At 39.2% G+C, this 17,129-nt stretch overlaps 1 protein-coding gene across 1 annotated transcript in view; it reads right to left on the bottom strand.

The window, feature by feature from the left end:
- The window catches only part of TMTC1 (transmembrane and tetratricopeptide repeat containing 1), a gene marked incomplete at its 5' end in the record, with an annotated part of 314,006 nt that overhangs the window by 9,529 nt on the left and 287,348 nt on the right, over positions 1–17,129 (bottom strand). Inside the window, 6 exons of the mRNA XM_010856048.1 lie at positions 3,444–3,521; positions 5,831–5,953; positions 7,268–7,405; positions 8,333–8,477; positions 9,084–9,219; positions 11,276–11,378. Of these exons, the coding sequence (XP_010854350.1) occupies positions 3,444–3,521; positions 5,831–5,953; positions 7,268–7,405; positions 8,333–8,477; positions 9,084–9,219; positions 11,276–11,378 (723 nt within the window). The remainder of the gene's footprint in view (positions 1–3,443; positions 3,522–5,830; positions 5,954–7,267; positions 7,406–8,332; positions 8,478–9,083; positions 9,220–11,275; positions 11,379–17,129) is intronic.

The raw sequence follows: 17,129 nt of genomic DNA on the forward strand, positions 1-17,129 counted from the left end.
CTTTTTCACTCTCCTCTTTCACTTTCATCAAGAGGATCTTTAGTTCTTCTTCACTTTCTGCCATAAGGGTGGTGTCACCTGCATATCTGAGGTTATTGATATTTCTTCTGGCAATCTTGATTCCAGCTTGTGCTTCCTCCAGTCCAGCATTTCTCATGATGTACTCTGCATATAAGTTAAATAAGCAGGGTGACAATATACAGCCTTGACATACTCCTTTCCCTATTTGGAACCAGTCTGTTGTTCCATGTCCAGCTCTAACCGTTGTTTCTTGACCTGCATACAGATATCTCAGAAGAAAGGTGAGGTGGTCTGCTATTCCCATCTCTTTCAGAATTTTCCACAGTTTGTTGTGATCCACACAGTCAAAGGCTTTGGTGTAGTCAACAAAGCAAAAGTAGATGTTTTTCTGGAACTCCCTTGCTTTTTTATAATTCAAGGGATGTTGGCAATTTGATCTCTGGTTCATCTGCCTTTTCTCAATCCAGCTTGAATATCTGGAATTTCATAATTCACATACTGTTGAAGCCTGGATTGGAGAATTTTGAGCATTTCTTTGCTAGTGTGTGAGATGAGTGCAATTGTGTGGTGGTTTGAACATTCTTTTGACATTGCCTTTCTTTGGGACTGGAATGAAAACTGATCTTTTTCAGTCCTGTGGCCACTGCTAAGTTTTCCAAATATGTTGGCATATTGAGTGCAGCACTTTCACAGCATCATCATTCAGGATTTGAATTAGCTCAACTGGAATTCCATCACCTCCACCATCTTTGTTCATAGAGATGCTTCCTAAGGCCCACTTGACTTTGCATTCCAGGATGTCTGGCTCTAGTTGAATGATCACACCATTGTCATTATTTGGGTCATGAAGATCTTTTCTGTATAGTTCTTCTGTGTATTCTTGCCACCTCTTCTTAATATCTTCTGCTTTTGTTAGGTTCATACTGTTTCTGTCCTCTATTGTGCTCATGTTTGCATGAAATGTTCCCTTGGCATCTCTAATTTTCTTGAAGAGATCTCTAGTCTTTTCCATTCTATTATTTTCCTTTATTTCTTTGCACTGATCACTTAGGAAGTCTTTCCTATCTCTCCTTGCTGTTCTTTGGAGCTCTGATTATGAAAGTGAAAGTGTTAGTCACTCAGTCGCGTCCTACTCTTTGCAAACCCAAGGACTGTAGCCCGCCAGGCTCCTCTATCCATGGAATTCTCCAGGCAAGAATATTGGAGTGCATTGCCATTCCCTTCTCCAGGGTATCTTCCCAACCCAGGAATCGAACCCAGGTCTCCTGCATTATAGGTAGTTTCTTTACCATCTGAACCACAAGGGAAACTCCAGTAATAAAAAATGTATTATAGTTTTTCTGCTTCATCCATTTCATTTTACATAGAACTTTATGAAAAATATCATCTTTTATTGCTAATAGTATGAGCAAGTCTCTCCCTTCCTCTGTTTGTCATCTCCTTGCAAAGTTTTATTCCAACTATCAACCTTGCCACAGCCCTCAGTATTTCCTAAGCTTCAGCCAGACTCAGGCAAGGAGTAGGGCCCAGGAATGGGATAATACTGCCCGAGGCACATATTTCCCGGCAAGGCAAAGGTCACGGAAACTTAATGGTTGTTCTTAAAGGCCTCATGATGATAATCCTGCAACCTGACAGTGACATCAAAATGACCACATCCAAGCCATGTGCCTGATCTATATACCTGTGTTGGACTGAATGAAAGAGTTAGTTGCTTAGTTGTGTCCAATTCTTTGTGACCCCATGGATGGTAGCCATCCAGGCTCCTCTTTCCATGGGATTTCCCAGGCAAGAACACTGGAGTGGGTTGCCATTTCCTCCTCCAAGTGATATTCCCAACCCAGAAATAAAATCTGCGTCTCTTGCATCTCCTGCCTTGGCAGGTAGACTCTTTACCACTAGTGCCACCTGGGAAGCCCTGTGTTCCTCTGTTAGATCAAGGCTAATAGCTACAGAGTAACTATCCTGTTGTTCCTTTCCATCTGTATAGTTATGGATCATGTTTTTGTTTTGTTGTGTTTCTGGGAGTGATCAGTTCCCACTTAATCATAAACCCTATTTATCCTTTGTTTAAATTATAATCACCATCTTGCTATTTTCTCAGGGTAAAGTTTGAGAGAAGCCTGAAGGTAAGCTAGCTAAATGAGAGTGATCCTTTAAAATCACGTAAGACCACTGCATTTCTCTGCTCGAAGTCCTCCAAGGATGGAAACTTGTTTGGCATAAGGGCTGAAGACCTTACAGTCCCCGTCCTTCAGTGCCCTGCATCGTCTGCCCCTGTGGCCTCTCCGCCCGGGCTTCTGTCGTTTCCTCTCACTTGCCTCCTCCCTGCTCTTCAGATACACTGGCACCCTCACACCTCAGGACCTCTGCACGTGCGCTGTCCTACTCTTGCCATGTGGCTTGCTCCTTTCAGATCTTTGTTGAAACACCACTTTTTAACTAAGGCCATCCCTAACCACCTCAATTTAAAGTTTCAGCTTTTACCCCCAGCACTTCCTATCTTCTTTCATTCTTTTATTCTCTATAGCACTTATCACTATCTGATATATTTCACGTGTATATGTATATATGTGGGTTTCCCAGGTGGCACAGTGGTAAAGAATCTGCCTGCCAATCCTGGAGATGTGGGTTTGATTGCTGGGTTGGAAAAATCCCCTGGAGCAGGAAACGGCAATCCACTCAGTAGTCTTGCCTGGAGAATCCCATGAATAGAAGAGCCTGGCAGGCTATAGTCCCTGCGGTTGCAAAGAGTCAGACATGACTGAGCATGCACACACACGTATTTAGTATTACCTGTTTTCCCCTACTAGAATGTTAGCTCCACAAGGACAGGTATTTTTGCCTTGTGTTCACTGCTTTATTCCCAATACCTACACATGTACCTGGTACATAGGATGTTCTCTAGCAATGCTTATCAAATGAATGGATGGATGAATGAGTGTCCGTGAATCTTTGATTTCCTGCAAAGGGTAGCTTCCAGTTATTAACTCAAAGGTAGCTTCTTCTCTTGAAAACAAACAACTATGTTTTTCAGTATGTCAGGTAATAAAAGATACACTAAGTATAAGTTAAGCTACAGAAAAATAAGCTGTATTAGTGTAGCTCCAACAAAACTTTAGTTCACACAGCAGACTTTATCTACTATATGATGATACCTAAGTAGGTATTATTTTCTTTATGATAAAATTATGACATCTAATTTATATAGATTTGCTTTTTAAAATGGCTTCATGATATTCAATGTCTAGATAATACAAAGTGAACATAAATCCTGCTAATAACACTTTTAAGCACCTGTGTTTTCAGTATTCAAATAATTCAAAGAGGAAATTAACAATAGTTTTTCAAACTTTTAAAGGGAAGAAAGAGAAAACACAAAGGGAAAACCTGGTTCACATGAACGGGAATTATTTTCTTACCTTGATGTGCTGAATTCCACCCATGTTCATCCAGGCCTGTGCTTGATCTGGATTTAACTCCACGGCCGCTTTATAGCTCTAAATACATAAGAAATATCTTCAGACTGGGAAATGAGAACCCATCTTTAACACTGTAGGATTGTGGAAAGCATTTTCTATATATGTGGAAATTTAAATGGTTGATAAAATGAACAGTCATGTCTAGTTCTCAGGTGTTCCCTTTATTTCTATTATTTTTCAAAGCTGATGATTCTAAAGTGGAGGAAACTGAAATGTGTAATTTCCTTGCAGAGCTAACCTCTGGACTTACAAAGGCTGAAGACACCTGCCAGGCATGCAGGTGATTTCTATTACACGCATCATTTCCTACTGGCCTTGATCTGCTAGAAAATGGTGCTCTTAGACCTTTTCACTGTAAATGGACTTTGCAAGAAAAAAATTATAATCATAGAATCTTTGTTTCCTAAACAGCTTAACCCTCTCACAAAATCTGATCTGATTATTCAGCCCATGCTTAAATTCTTGCAGGGACTGGTATTCTGTATTTCTTTAATGAAATCTAATAATTTTTTACCAGAGGATAGTTTTAATCATTAGAAAGCCTTTGTTTTTCTTCTGCCTTTTGAGAGATCTTAAAGTGTTTGAAGAGAGTTACTTGTTTCTCAAATATTTTTTGTCTGAATAACATGTATCATAATGCCCTATCTGTGAAGTACATTTTTAACATTTGCACATTGTTTTGCATCAAAGGGTATATTCACCATTGAGCTTTGATTTTAAGAGCTGTCACTTTAAATAAAACTAAAGGCTAAGAGTACTGTCTTTGATTACAAAGCTAAGTATCCATGTGTATATATTAATGTTCCTTGCTATTTTCCTGAATAAGAATCCACCTGAACAGATCCATAAATAACTAGAATCTGTCCATCACTCCTCTACTTCAGTTTGAAGAGAAAGAAGCAAATGTTAAGAAATTGTATTGCTAAAAAGTTGCTAAAGTTAACTGAAGAGTATGTTTTGTGCTAATTTTTATCAGCAGAATAAAGTGTCTATTTCTTATTCTCTGTATAACCTTGAATAAGTTAGAAAAGCTCTGAGTCTCAATTCAGTCATAAAATGAAGACGATGAGCATGTCTTTCTTATATGATTGTTGTGAAGATTATAATAAGTATGAATTATACGTTAAAAAACTAACATTGTAGCTGCTATTATTAGCCAATGGCTTTACTCCTACTCTTCACAAATCAAGCCATAATGACTATTTAATCCATTAGTCAAGTAACTAGAAAATACTTTTGTTTTTAATACAATATATAAAATACAGACAGATATAGATACCATATAAGTACTCATACAAATGATCATGTAAGTTATAAATAATTAAAGAAAGACAGCATTGAAAGTTTCATAAGGCAGAGAAGAATTTAGTTTCTGCTCAAATAGGCCACCGTTTCTGTTTTAACATTGACTTTCAAATTAGTTTCTCCAAATATCTTTACATGCTTTTCCAATAATATTTAAAAGCCACTTACTATTTATTTTCAAAAACAATCTTATCATTTGAAATTTTACTTTTTTGCATAATTTTATGACTTCCTTAATTATAACCTGTGGCTTTATTGAGGAAAATATATGGCACTTCTGTAACATTTCATTATGCTTGTAAATGTCTTTTTATTTCAAAGCGGGTTATCAATTTCATTCCAAAGACACACACATTAACACCCCTAAGATGCAACATACTATGTTTTAGAACACAGAAGGAAGCAGTCTTTCCACAAGGTAAATGCAGTCAAAATAGGGAGCTAACCAGCGCTTATGCATGTGCACAGAGGGAAGAGGGAGAGGATGGGAGATGGAGAGGAGAAAGAGAGACTCCCAACACAATATATGATGCTTTCAAGTCACTAGATGAAAGGATGGTGGGGAGGGCTCCCTGAGGAGACACAGGCCTGTGTCGGTAGATGAGCGGGATTCCGCAGGGACTGGTGGATGGGGTGGACAGTGTTATAGGACATGTGGAATGCCAAAGCTCCTTGGGGCACTAGTCTAGCTGAAACAGAGGGTTACTGAAGGCAAACAGAGTGCGGAAGAATGAGAGAGAGAGGGGAAAGCTTACTAGAGGGCAAAATGTGGAATGCTTTAAACATCAAGCTAAAGATGATAATTCAGAAAATAATGTGGAGGTATTGTAGAACTCCTAATGGTCAAAAACCAGAGGCTCAATTATTAAAAAAAAAACAACCTTACAATGTCAATTAATCAGAAAAATCACTCTACCAACATGCCACTGATCTTAGCTTTCAAAGTATATATTTCATTAAAGATTGAGAGAGTATTAATTTTAATCCATGAATTTAATAACAATTTTATTAAGTGTTTATACCTCAAAAGCTTTGTCCAGGAGGTTCTGCTCTCTCAGTTGGTTTCCTTTTGTGAAAAAAAGTTCAGATATAACTTTTGGGTCCTTTGGTTTCAGCTTGAGAGCCTTGTCTATAGCATCAAGTGCCTGTATAGGTTGGAAATTAAGACACAATAAGTATAGATTAGATAAAGAAAAACTAACTTAAACAATATCTTCCATTCTTTTTGTTTTTATGTATTGGCTAGTGTGGTGAGTGATGATCAAAACACATTCTTCATCTTATCTGATGTTCTCACTGAGGAATAACGCAGCCCTGACCAAATAATTTCCCTATACTCCAGGTTTCCTATTTATTTCCAATGAAGTATCCCTGATCACTTTACAGGAACATTGTGTGATCCTGTTGAAACAGCATCTGGGGTTGGATGTTTTGCCCCGGCCACATGTCCCTCTGGACCACTCCAGCAGCCTCATCTTGGCACCTGGTGCTCACTCTGCCCCCAGCACCCACTACCCTACCCCCTGCAGCCAGAGATCCCTTCAAGGCACAAATCTGACAAGCCTTTCTTCTCCTTAAAGCCTCACAGCTTCTTGCAATATAAGGAAAAAGTCCCTTGTCCTGGTCCCAAGCCTTAGGATAGAGTGCCCAGCAACCTCTGTGGTTACATTTCACACGCCCCCTATTTCCTCAAGCCCATCCCGCAGACGGGCCACTCGCTGTTGATTGGGGCCTTTTCATGTGCCTTTTCTTGCTTGGAATGCTATTCACTGCCCTTTTTTGTTTAATAACTCCTATTCGTCACTCAACCTTCAACTTCACGTCACTCTATAGAGAACCCTACCACCCAGACTATTCGGGTTCCCTGGACATGCGCGTTAGGGACCATGCTGCTCTTCATGACATCGCTGGACACAACTATAATTCTGCACTAGTTTTGTGATTACTTGTTCAACCTTCGTCTCCTCTTCGATTGTAAACTCCAGGAGGACAAGGGAAATAATTTTTGTGTTCTTTTTTTCCCCCAACACCACTTTATTCCCATTTGATAAATATTTTGTTGAATCAGTTCATGAATCTACTGCTTTATGTGACTTAAAAATGAAGATAAACAGTACAGTTGCAATACAGGGCCACTGACATGCCTTAAAGGGTTGTTATAAGGATTCTATAAGATATATTTGAGGGAACATGAAAAGTTATAAAACATACCAACGTTAGTCTTTATTGAGTTAGCTGAAAACAAACTGAATGACACCACATAAAACCTTCAGACCCAGAACAAACCAAGAAAACAACATTTCAAGGGGTTGTGTAAGCAGTCAAGGAGGTATCTGTGCAACGTGCCAAGGGATAATGTTCAAGACTGCTCGCCCTTGTGAGAGTGCAGGCTGGAGGGTCATCAGCGACACCCGATTTGTGCCGTGAACACAGACAATTCCAAACAGCGTGCTCTCTACCTTGTCGTGCTGCTCCTGCTTGCTGTGGATGGCGGACAACAAGCGATAGCATTCAAGGCACCCAGTCTCCTCTGACACAATGTGACTGGTCATCTTCTCAGCTTCTTTTGTCTGTCCCATCACGGCCAAAACCTGAGCCTGCGAAACCACACAGACCTTGGCTTAGATAGCACTTGGTTATCATCTTATCAAAGAAATCATTCAGGGAACATTTCCCACAAAAGTGCTCAGCATCTATTTGTGACACACAGAGAGGGCTGACTTATCACAGTTATTAATAACAGGCTTTAGTCTTCTGTTGTTTGTTTCTTTATGTAGGCATGTGCCTGCATTTGTGCATGCATGGCCGGAATATCAAAGTCATTCAATGAAATGGCTTGTGCCTTTTTAAAAAAGTGAACTATGTGAAAGAGAAATATTTCCCTATGGTTTCAACAGAACACTGTTTTTAAAACAAGAAAACAAGTTTGTTTTACTGTAAATCTAAGGAAAAGGAAGAGTAATGATCCAAAAATTGAAATAAAAAATATTGCCAATATTCATTTTCCTAAATTTGATACCTAACTGTTCTGTGGTTATGTTAGAGAATGTCCTTGTTCTTAGAAACTGTATGCTGAAGTATTTAGCAGTAAAGATTAAGAGATCGATAATCTCACATAGCTCAGGGAAAAAATAACATGTATTAATAATATGTATATGCACATATATATCTAAATATGCACATACATACATGTACACATACACATACACACATACATACTCAAGAGGTGATAGATGCATCAAGGTGCTAAAAATTTATCAATCTGGGTAAAAGAATGTGCAGGATGCTATACAGAATTCTTGCAAGATTTTGTAGGTTTGAAATGATTAAAAAAACATAAAAGTGTCTTTAGGGTCCATGTGTTTGGTGAATGGGTCTAACATTGGTTAAATATGAATATTCATTAAATGGTTATAGTATAGCATTCTAGTTCCCATTACGAGGCTTACTAACTACAGCTCCCTGTATTGCATGCCATGCATTTCTTCTCTTCTCCATCTTCTTTCTTTCCTCTGTCTACTCACCAGTGCCAGGCGGAGTTCCCTTTGGGAAGGCTGAAGGGCCACGGCTTCCCTGTAAGTCTGCAAAGCCTCTTCGTATCTGCCAGTGTTGTAATACAGCGCTCCCAGAGGTGACAGTATCTCAGTTTTGCGTGCTACCTGTAGGGCGCTGAATTTTGAGGAAATAAATGGACATTTTTCTTCTAATAGGTACATTTCCAAAGGTTGAAATTTAGATTCAGGGACCACTGTCTATGGTTTGAGACTCTGTTCCCACCTGGTCTTTGTTTTTATATCAAAAAGAATGTTAAAAAAAAAAAAAAAAAGATCATGGTGCCATCCTCTGACTATAAGAATGTTTCTAGTGACCTAGCAATATGTAAATTGGGCCCCAAGGATCTTTTGCATTCACCGAGATAGGCTTGTTTTGATGTATGAAAGTTTTTCATTCAGATCCATTTTTAAAACTGTGATTTTTAGTTTGGGTTGTTAAGTCCATAGCTTCAGAAAACAGTGGACTAACTAAAATGAGAATTAAACTCCAAACTTGGTTTAGCACCATATTTTAACCGGCAGGCAAAAATGTCATTAATCAGGATATCATTTATCCTCATAGTACCATTTATGGTACTGTTCTCTGGAGAGGGGAATCTGTTTTGCCTGCATTGGCAAAATTTGCTAGTACTCTGAAAGAATCTGTTCCAAATAACCAAGACTTTGATGGCCAACTGCAGGAGCTTTGGGTGACTTACAAAGTGAAAAACAGGACCTTTACCGTTTGTACCACTCTTCAGCCACACTGTTGTCTCCCAGTGACCTGTAGAGCCTCCCTAGGTTCACCATGGCCACATGATGGCTTGGGCTAAGTTTGATGGCCTGTTGGTAATGGGCCACTGCCTTCTCTGGAAAGCCTGCAACCAAAGGCAGGTTGGTAAGAGCAGAGCATGCCTTAGTTATAAAACAGACCAACTCTTTTTCTTCCTTTTTAACATATGAACTCTTTTAATTTCTCCTCTGGTGATGATCATTCTTCTTGCAGCCATACCATTAAATTATTCACTTTGTAAATTAGCACACATTTTGGCTTCTTGCCACCACCTAACTTTGGACCATTTCACTGTTCACTTTCACTTAAAACCTATTTATTTTATTAAATATATTATTTTCATCGAAGTGTTTTCTGGCTATTGCCCTAGCTGATAGGATGTTTTGAAATTATCAGTGATTGGTATTTACACAAGATATTGTTGCTTCTCACTATATGCAAAGTAGAATGTGCTATTATAGAAAGAAAACTGTCCTGAGGCAACTTCTGAGGGTCTATTACAATTATTCTACTGCAACCTAGTGACTGAGACACTCCTTTAAATAAGGCAGCTGCTATATTTTGAAAATATCTTTTTAAATAGTATGTTTTGGTTTAGATGGTATTTATTGAATGGGACTTTAATAATAATAATAATACCAACTTGCATTTGTCCAATGCACTGTATATTTTAAAACCTTTTAGTTAAACAACCTCATATGATTTTTGCAGATGTTTTGATCCTATTTAGCTGTCTTTTGAAAGCATTTAGTTCCCTCTTGGGATTTAAATGATATTAAAAAATATTATCACTTTACAGATATAGATGCAGAAGTGCAAAGACATTAGGAAACTCAACAAAAATCCCAGGGCAAGTGAGGATAAAGGCCAGAACTAGAATCAAGTCTCTCTGGTATGATGAGATTCCCCAAAGAACCTTCCTTGTGAAATTATGTGTAAGTGAATGAATTGTGGGATAGTCTAAAGTTGTACATGGTGTGTTTACCTGCACAGACATCTTCTCAAGTCTATCTTCTTTGAATGTAAGTTTGACCAGGAGGTGCCAAAAAAAACCTCTGCATGTGTAAGGGTCTATGTATAGGTCACAGGTGAGAGGGAGAATAATACCAGTACAAAAGCATGAATATAGTGGGCGTGTGGAAGGGTACACAGTGGTTAGTGAGATTTGGGGGTTGGGAGTTGGGGTGGGATATTTTGTTGTTGAAGTAGAAGGAAGAGGGCTAGATCAGGCCAACAGCAGGTCTCTTCTTCCTTTTTGGTAAAATTTTTGATACCTAATTGATTATTATGTTGCTAATGAACCAGCAGGTGGCACCATGAAACAATTTTGAAACAGTTTTACATGCAAAAATAAGGGATGTTTCCTAGGTATATCAGAAAGTAAATTTATGTCCTATGGAACAGAAGAGCTTCAAATATCCTAGAAAATAAAAACCCTCTTGAGCATTTCATGTCGACAAAATAATTAAAATTGAATTTGATTGCAGGGAAGGTAGTCTAATAGTTAATGAGAACAAAGTGGTGTTTTTGTATTAAATTCAAGTATCTTTTCATCCTTTCTAAGTATTCATCACATGCCAACAGTATGTGGGAGCGCAAATCATAAAGAAGACCGGATTCCTGCCCAGTAAAGTTTTACATTAAATGAGATAAAGCAAGTATATTTTATATAGCACCTGTTCTATAAGAGTATATCAATTATAATGGAACAGTTCCTTAGTATCACATAAGGAACGGTGAAATAATTCTGGAGACTTTTAAATCAGCTGTAGAAAAGTATTTACCATCTGCCAGTAAATTGATTCAGAGGCAGTTTCTGCATCATTGTAGAGAACAGTTCATCATTATAGATTTATAAATTTGTATAAGTGCTATTCAAAGGAGACAGCTACTCATTAAATCATCAAGGCCACTTTCTGGTCACCTGGGAAGTTTTCTTGAACGATCTGACTATAAGAACTGGGCAGATTTTACCAAACTGAGACTGAAGATTTAGAAAACTGACAGCAAGTACAGTGGGACGGTCAATGTGTTTCCTGCCAAGCCCAGTGAGTTCTACTTTTGAAGCATTATTTGGGTGGATTGCCACTTAGCTCGTTAGACAGTATTATCTCATCTCAACAGGTTCTCTTTAATCTCACCAGTATCAACTAGGAAAACTCCATAGTTGTTGTGTAAGTCTGAGCTGTCTGGGCATTTCTTTATTCCAGCCAGGTATATTTCCTCAGCTTCTTTAAATCTCTCCTTTAAAAAAGAACAAAGAAAAATACATGAGAGAGTTTTTTTTTTTTTAAATCAGCAATAAACTGAATAACAGAAATGGGAAAAGCAGAAAATAACTTACTGAACATCTGCTATGCAATAGGCACCAAGATCAAACACTACTTACTTTGAGTTAAAGTCAGTGTCAACTGCACGGATATCAATGATATCATATTTGTGTTTAGTTCCTTCAGCACAAACCAGCTGATGTTTACTAAGAAGCAACATCTTGGATGTGAGAGTTGGACTATAAAGAAGGCTGAGCACCGAAGAATTGATGCTTTTGAACTGTGGTGTTGGAGAAGTTTCTTAAGAGTCCCTTGGACTGCAAGGAGATCCAACCAGTCCATACTAAAGGAGATCAGTCCTGGGTGTTCATTGGAGGGGCTGATGTTGAAGCTGAAACTCCAATACTTTGGCCACCTGATGTGGAGAGCTGACTCATTGGAAAAGACCCTGATACTGGGAAAGATTGAGGGCAGGAGGAGAAGCGGACGACAGAGGATGAGAAAGTTGGATGGCATTACCGACACAATGGACATGGGTTTGGGTGAACTCCGGGAGTTGGTGATGGACAGGGAGGCCTGGCGTACTGCGGTTAATGGAGTCGCAAAGAGTCAAACATGACTGAACGACTGAACTGAACTGAACTGAACATCTGAAAGGATTTGCCCTACAGAAAAAGCTTCGAAGCAGATGTTTGAAAGGATGCCTTCCATCCCAGCAACTCTCTGGATGAAAACAGGTGATCCATTCATATAGGAATGTCTTCTGGGCTGGGTGATCTCACTGGGAGACAGGGTTATGGTGCTTGTTCAGCCGCTAAGTTGTGTCTGACTCTTTGTGACCCCATGGGCTGCAGCATGCCAGGCTTTCCTTTCCTCCACTATCTCCTGGAGTTTGCTCAAACTCATAGGAGGCCTGGCTAATTGTCTATCAGCTGCATTTGCATGGCTAGCTCTCCCACCTATACTGTATGAATTTGGGGAGAGAATTTTTTGAAGGAGGTGGGTTGGAGGTTGATGCTAATTATAGGAGGGCTTTGCCTATCCTTTTTTAAAAAAATATTTCTATAGCTTACCAAACCATTTGTTACTTCCCTTATCACTCTCCACTTTCCATCTCTGAGCTGCATCCTTCCAATAGGAATACAGGGTCCCTTGAGGCACACCTCCAACTCCTCCCTTTGTGGCATGGCCCACATCAGTTGCCACAGCTTCAACAGATCTTCTTCCAGGTGCTTTGGTTTTCTACTCTAATGATCCACTTTAACATACTTCAATAATCCTGAATTAGCTTTTAGGCACATTTTCCACAACCATCTGAGATTGTCATGTCACACTTTCTTTTATAATATAGAAGGTAACGGCTAATTAATGACTCAAAGCCACTCAGGTTCTAACAATAACTCACAAGTAAACCACTTCCTAGTACTGCTATGAATGTCAGGTGAAAGGCAATGGTTTGGCATAAAACACAGAGCAACTTTTCCTTTCGTGTGCTCTGATCATGGACACTGTCCATAATTTTATCAGAAGTTACTACTACTAAGCATTCAAACAGACACAGGAAAAGGGAATGACAGCATCATTTTTCTCAGACATGACACCTTAAGCTTGTGACTAAAAATGCCCTGAGTACTGAACAAGAAGTCAAGACGTCTAAATCTGATTTGACACAGAAAGGCAAAGACACTTAACTCTCGGTAGAATGACCAATGCCATCTCTCTTAATCTACATACTTAAGTACTATTTAGGGAACAAAGTGTGGTTTAAATTTGGCAGATTTCTCTTATTTGAAGTGCAAATCCATAGTCCAGCAAAAATGGATTTCCATGTTTCTAAAAATGTGTTTTCTAATTGCTAAACTCAAAAGAATTGTCAAACTAAAACAAACAAAAAAAAACCTCAAAGATGAATGAAAAATCTCAAGCTATCTCTTTTCAATCTATTGAAGAAAAAAAACTTAATGAAGATATCACCCACTGCATGTGTGCATGTTAAGTCGCTTCAGTCGTGTCTGACTCTTTGCCACCCTATGGACTTAGCCCGCCAGGCTCCTCTGTCCATGGGATTCTCCAGGCAAGAATACTGGAGTGGGTTGCCATGCCCTTTTCCAGGGGACCTTGCTGACCCAGGGGTCAAACTTCATCTCTTAAATCTCCTGCATTGGCAGGGGGGTTCTTTACCACTAGTGCCACCTGGGAAGCCCCATCACCCACTGAAGGTCTCACAAATTGGTGAGTGTACATGTGTGTGTGTTAGATGGAGACAGGCAAGTCACAAATTACATATGATCCCAATTGAATTAATAGAGAGTAGTATTGGATATTTATTCATTTGCCCATTCATTCAGCACATGTTTTCAGTAATTGCTATAGAAAGCATAGCATAGTGATTAAGAACTGGGCTGCCATATGGAGGTGCCTCAAAAAAGCTAAAAATAGAGTTGCTATATGATACAGCAATCCAAATCCTGTGCATATATCCAACCAAAGTATAATTTAAAAAGATACATGTACCCCTATGTTCATAGCAGTGCTATTTACAATAGTCAAGACATGGAAACAACCTAAATGTCCATTGACAGATGAATGGATAGAGATGTGGTGTATTTATACAGTGGAATATTACTCAGCTATCAAAAAGAATGAAATAACATCATAATGCCATTTGCAGCAACGTGGATGGACCTGGAGATTATCACACCAAGCAAAGTAAGTCAGAGAAAGACAAATACTATATGACATCACTATAGTATGTGGAACATAAAATACAACACAAACGAGCATAACTACAAAAAAGGAACAGACTCACAGACACTGAGAACAGACTTGGTTGCCAAGGCAGGGGAAGGTGGGTAGGAGAGAAGAGGAGGGAAGGAATGGGAGTTTGGGATTAGCAGAAGCAAACCTTCATATATAGGATGGATAAACAACAAGGTCCTACTGTATAGAACAAAGAACTATATTCAATATCCCATGATAAACTAGAACAGAAAAGAATATAAAAAAGAAAAAGTTATATATATATATATATATATATATATATATATATGCTTCCCAGGTGGCACTAGTGGTAAAGAACCCACCTGCCAATGCAGGAGACATAAGAAACATGGATTTGATTCCTGGGTCAGGAATATCCCCTGGGCAACCCACTCCAGTATTCTTGCCTGGGGAATCCCATGGACAGAGGAGCCTGGTGGGCTACAGTCCATAGGGTCAGAAAGAGTTGGAGATGACTGAAATGACCTAGCACACGTGTGCATGCATGCACACACACACACACACATGACTGAATCACTGTGCTATGCAGCAGAAATTAACACAATATTGTAAATCAACTCTACATCAATAAAACTAGAAAAAGGAATTGGGCTACCAGTGCTTGGCACATGGATTGGAATCCCAACCCCGCCATTTACTGTCCCTATGACTTTACTTCCCCTCTATGTTGCCAAGTGTAAAGGAATAACCTATTTCAGAAGGTTGTTCTGAAGATTAAGTGGATTAAAACAGTTGAAGCCCTCAGGACAATGCCTAGCAAGTAGCACTTTGTCATGTTAGCCTCTACCCTTATTACTACTACTAGGAGTAGTATTTGTTGAGCACATTTAAATACAAAGATGGCATTAGTATCAAACACTAACACTGGTCATAACACAAGAAAATCGAGATTTTAAAGAAATGGTTACCCAGTTTCAGATTAGCCAGGGCATTGTTTCTCTGGTTGCCTCTAAGAAATTGTTTACTGACCTCTGTATCAGAGATGATTAAAAAAATTAAAAGGAAGAACATTCAGGTTACTTACTCTTTCTCATATAGGGTTAACTAAAGGGCTTTGATGGGAAATGCCACGTGGACAGCGTTGCAACACCTGATATGGCCACAGCAACAATACCAGGGAACCTGGGCTCAAGATCGCGTGCACTTACCTCTTTACTACACTGCTCACATTGAATTGTATTCCGTAGTTCAGTTGTCTTTGAGCTCCTTCAATAGACGCATTTTGTTTCATTCCTCCCCAGGTCTTGGGCATCTGTCTCCCAGGGGTATAAGTAGTAGCACCACCCATGTGTCAAGTATATAGCGGAGACAGAAGAGTGGGTAACAGACAATTCTACCCTCACAGACAAGAAAGTGAGATTTGGGCAAGAGGGAGACACTGTGATGGCTGGGAACAGTGTCACAAAAGCAAGGTGCTTGGGAAGCAAACAGGAGTGACACCCAGACTGGTGTTTAATAGATTCTCTACACCTGCCAAGATCCAAATGCCAGGAAATGCAGGTTACCATTAACTCCAGCAACTGTATAATATGAAAATGTGCTTGAAAAAAATCTGTGCTATTTGAGATCTTAAAAATATCCTTATAACTAAACTGTGAGAGAGTTGAAAGATATTTTTTCCTGAAAGGAATAAAATTGATGTCCTCATATTCTAAGTTGCTGAAGTCAAATACAAGAGCTTTCAAGTGCAATTACTGTTGTGCCTGATTTAATTTTACTTTCCCCCCACATTCCTGGCTGCTCCAAAAAGGCAAAGAGATCACCTTTTTCATCTAAAATCCATTTTTGGATTTATGAGCTGGGTCTCCACTAGAAACGCAATTTTCAAAGTCCAAAGAAGTAATGCGATTTAAAAGACCATCCATGTCTAGAGAAAGTAATCACATTCCTGTGCCTTTGGTATCCCCAAGGGCAGCCTCCAGACTCGGGTTCTATGAAAAATGTTTTCAATATCTGTCTTTCTTGTCCTTTCACTTGACTGTAAATTTCAAAGAATGATTAACTCCACTTATTAAAAAACGTAAAGGAGCCACCAGTGCAGGAGAAAAATGCTTTCTAGGTATTTATTTAAAACAAATTTCGCCTTCTCTGGAAGGGCAGTGCATTTATCTTCAAAAGCAGTATTCTTAATCCCTCAAGTTCAGTTTCATTTACCTCATCTGGCTAGATGTCCTGACCTAAGCTGATCACTCCCAATCTCTACTGACTTGTGACAGCCAGAGGAAATGAATATAAGCTATTTATAGGACAACTTTAATTTAAAATGTTTGTGACCCGGAGAATAGTTCTGACAAATAATATGGCCATCAGAGTCCCCAACCAACCACTGCCTCAGCATGAAATCAGCCTTCGAGGACAGTGGTTAAAAATGGGCAGCGTGCAGCCATGGGCCCCACTCCAAGGCTCAAAAGAATTTTCAGTGGGGTGGAAACAAAAGAGCCCGGGGGGAGAGAGAAAATGCTGTCAACATTTCCACATTGAACGTGCTGTAATTACCGACGTGGCGTGCTTTTTACCTCAAGGAAGGGAAAGTGAGAAGTAGATCTGAAAACGGGCCTTTGGCCTCTTTTCTCAGCCTCTTCTTTGCTTTTATTTTCTTTGTAAAACAGTTCTTCCCCCATCAGTCACTGACATGGACGTTTATGAGAAAGATGCTGCCAATATTTTGATGTCTAACACTCTTTCTCATTTGACTGAAATGAATCAATTAACTTGGCATTCCTCTTCACCAAGGAATTTGGGCATTTCTAATCCTCAATTTTCTCCTTACCCAGCAGACTGTGATCAACATTACCCTGTGACAATTTAAGAAAGAAATGATGACTTTAAAGAGGAAATGCCAAGAATCAAAAAAGCTAAAATATGACAAATGTGACAGTGTGTAACAGTCAACAGACCAGGAAAAGGGTGGCCAAAGAAACCACCCCCCCCAAAAAAAAAAAAA

The sequence above is a fragment of the Bison bison genome, unplaced genomic scaffold (genome assembly GCF_000754665.1).
Source record: "Bison bison bison isolate TAMUID 2011002044 unplaced genomic scaffold, Bison_UMD1.0 scf7180017864370, whole genome shotgun sequence".
In the NCBI taxonomy this organism is placed as follows: domain Eukaryota; kingdom Metazoa; phylum Chordata; class Mammalia; order Artiodactyla; family Bovidae; genus Bison; species Bison bison.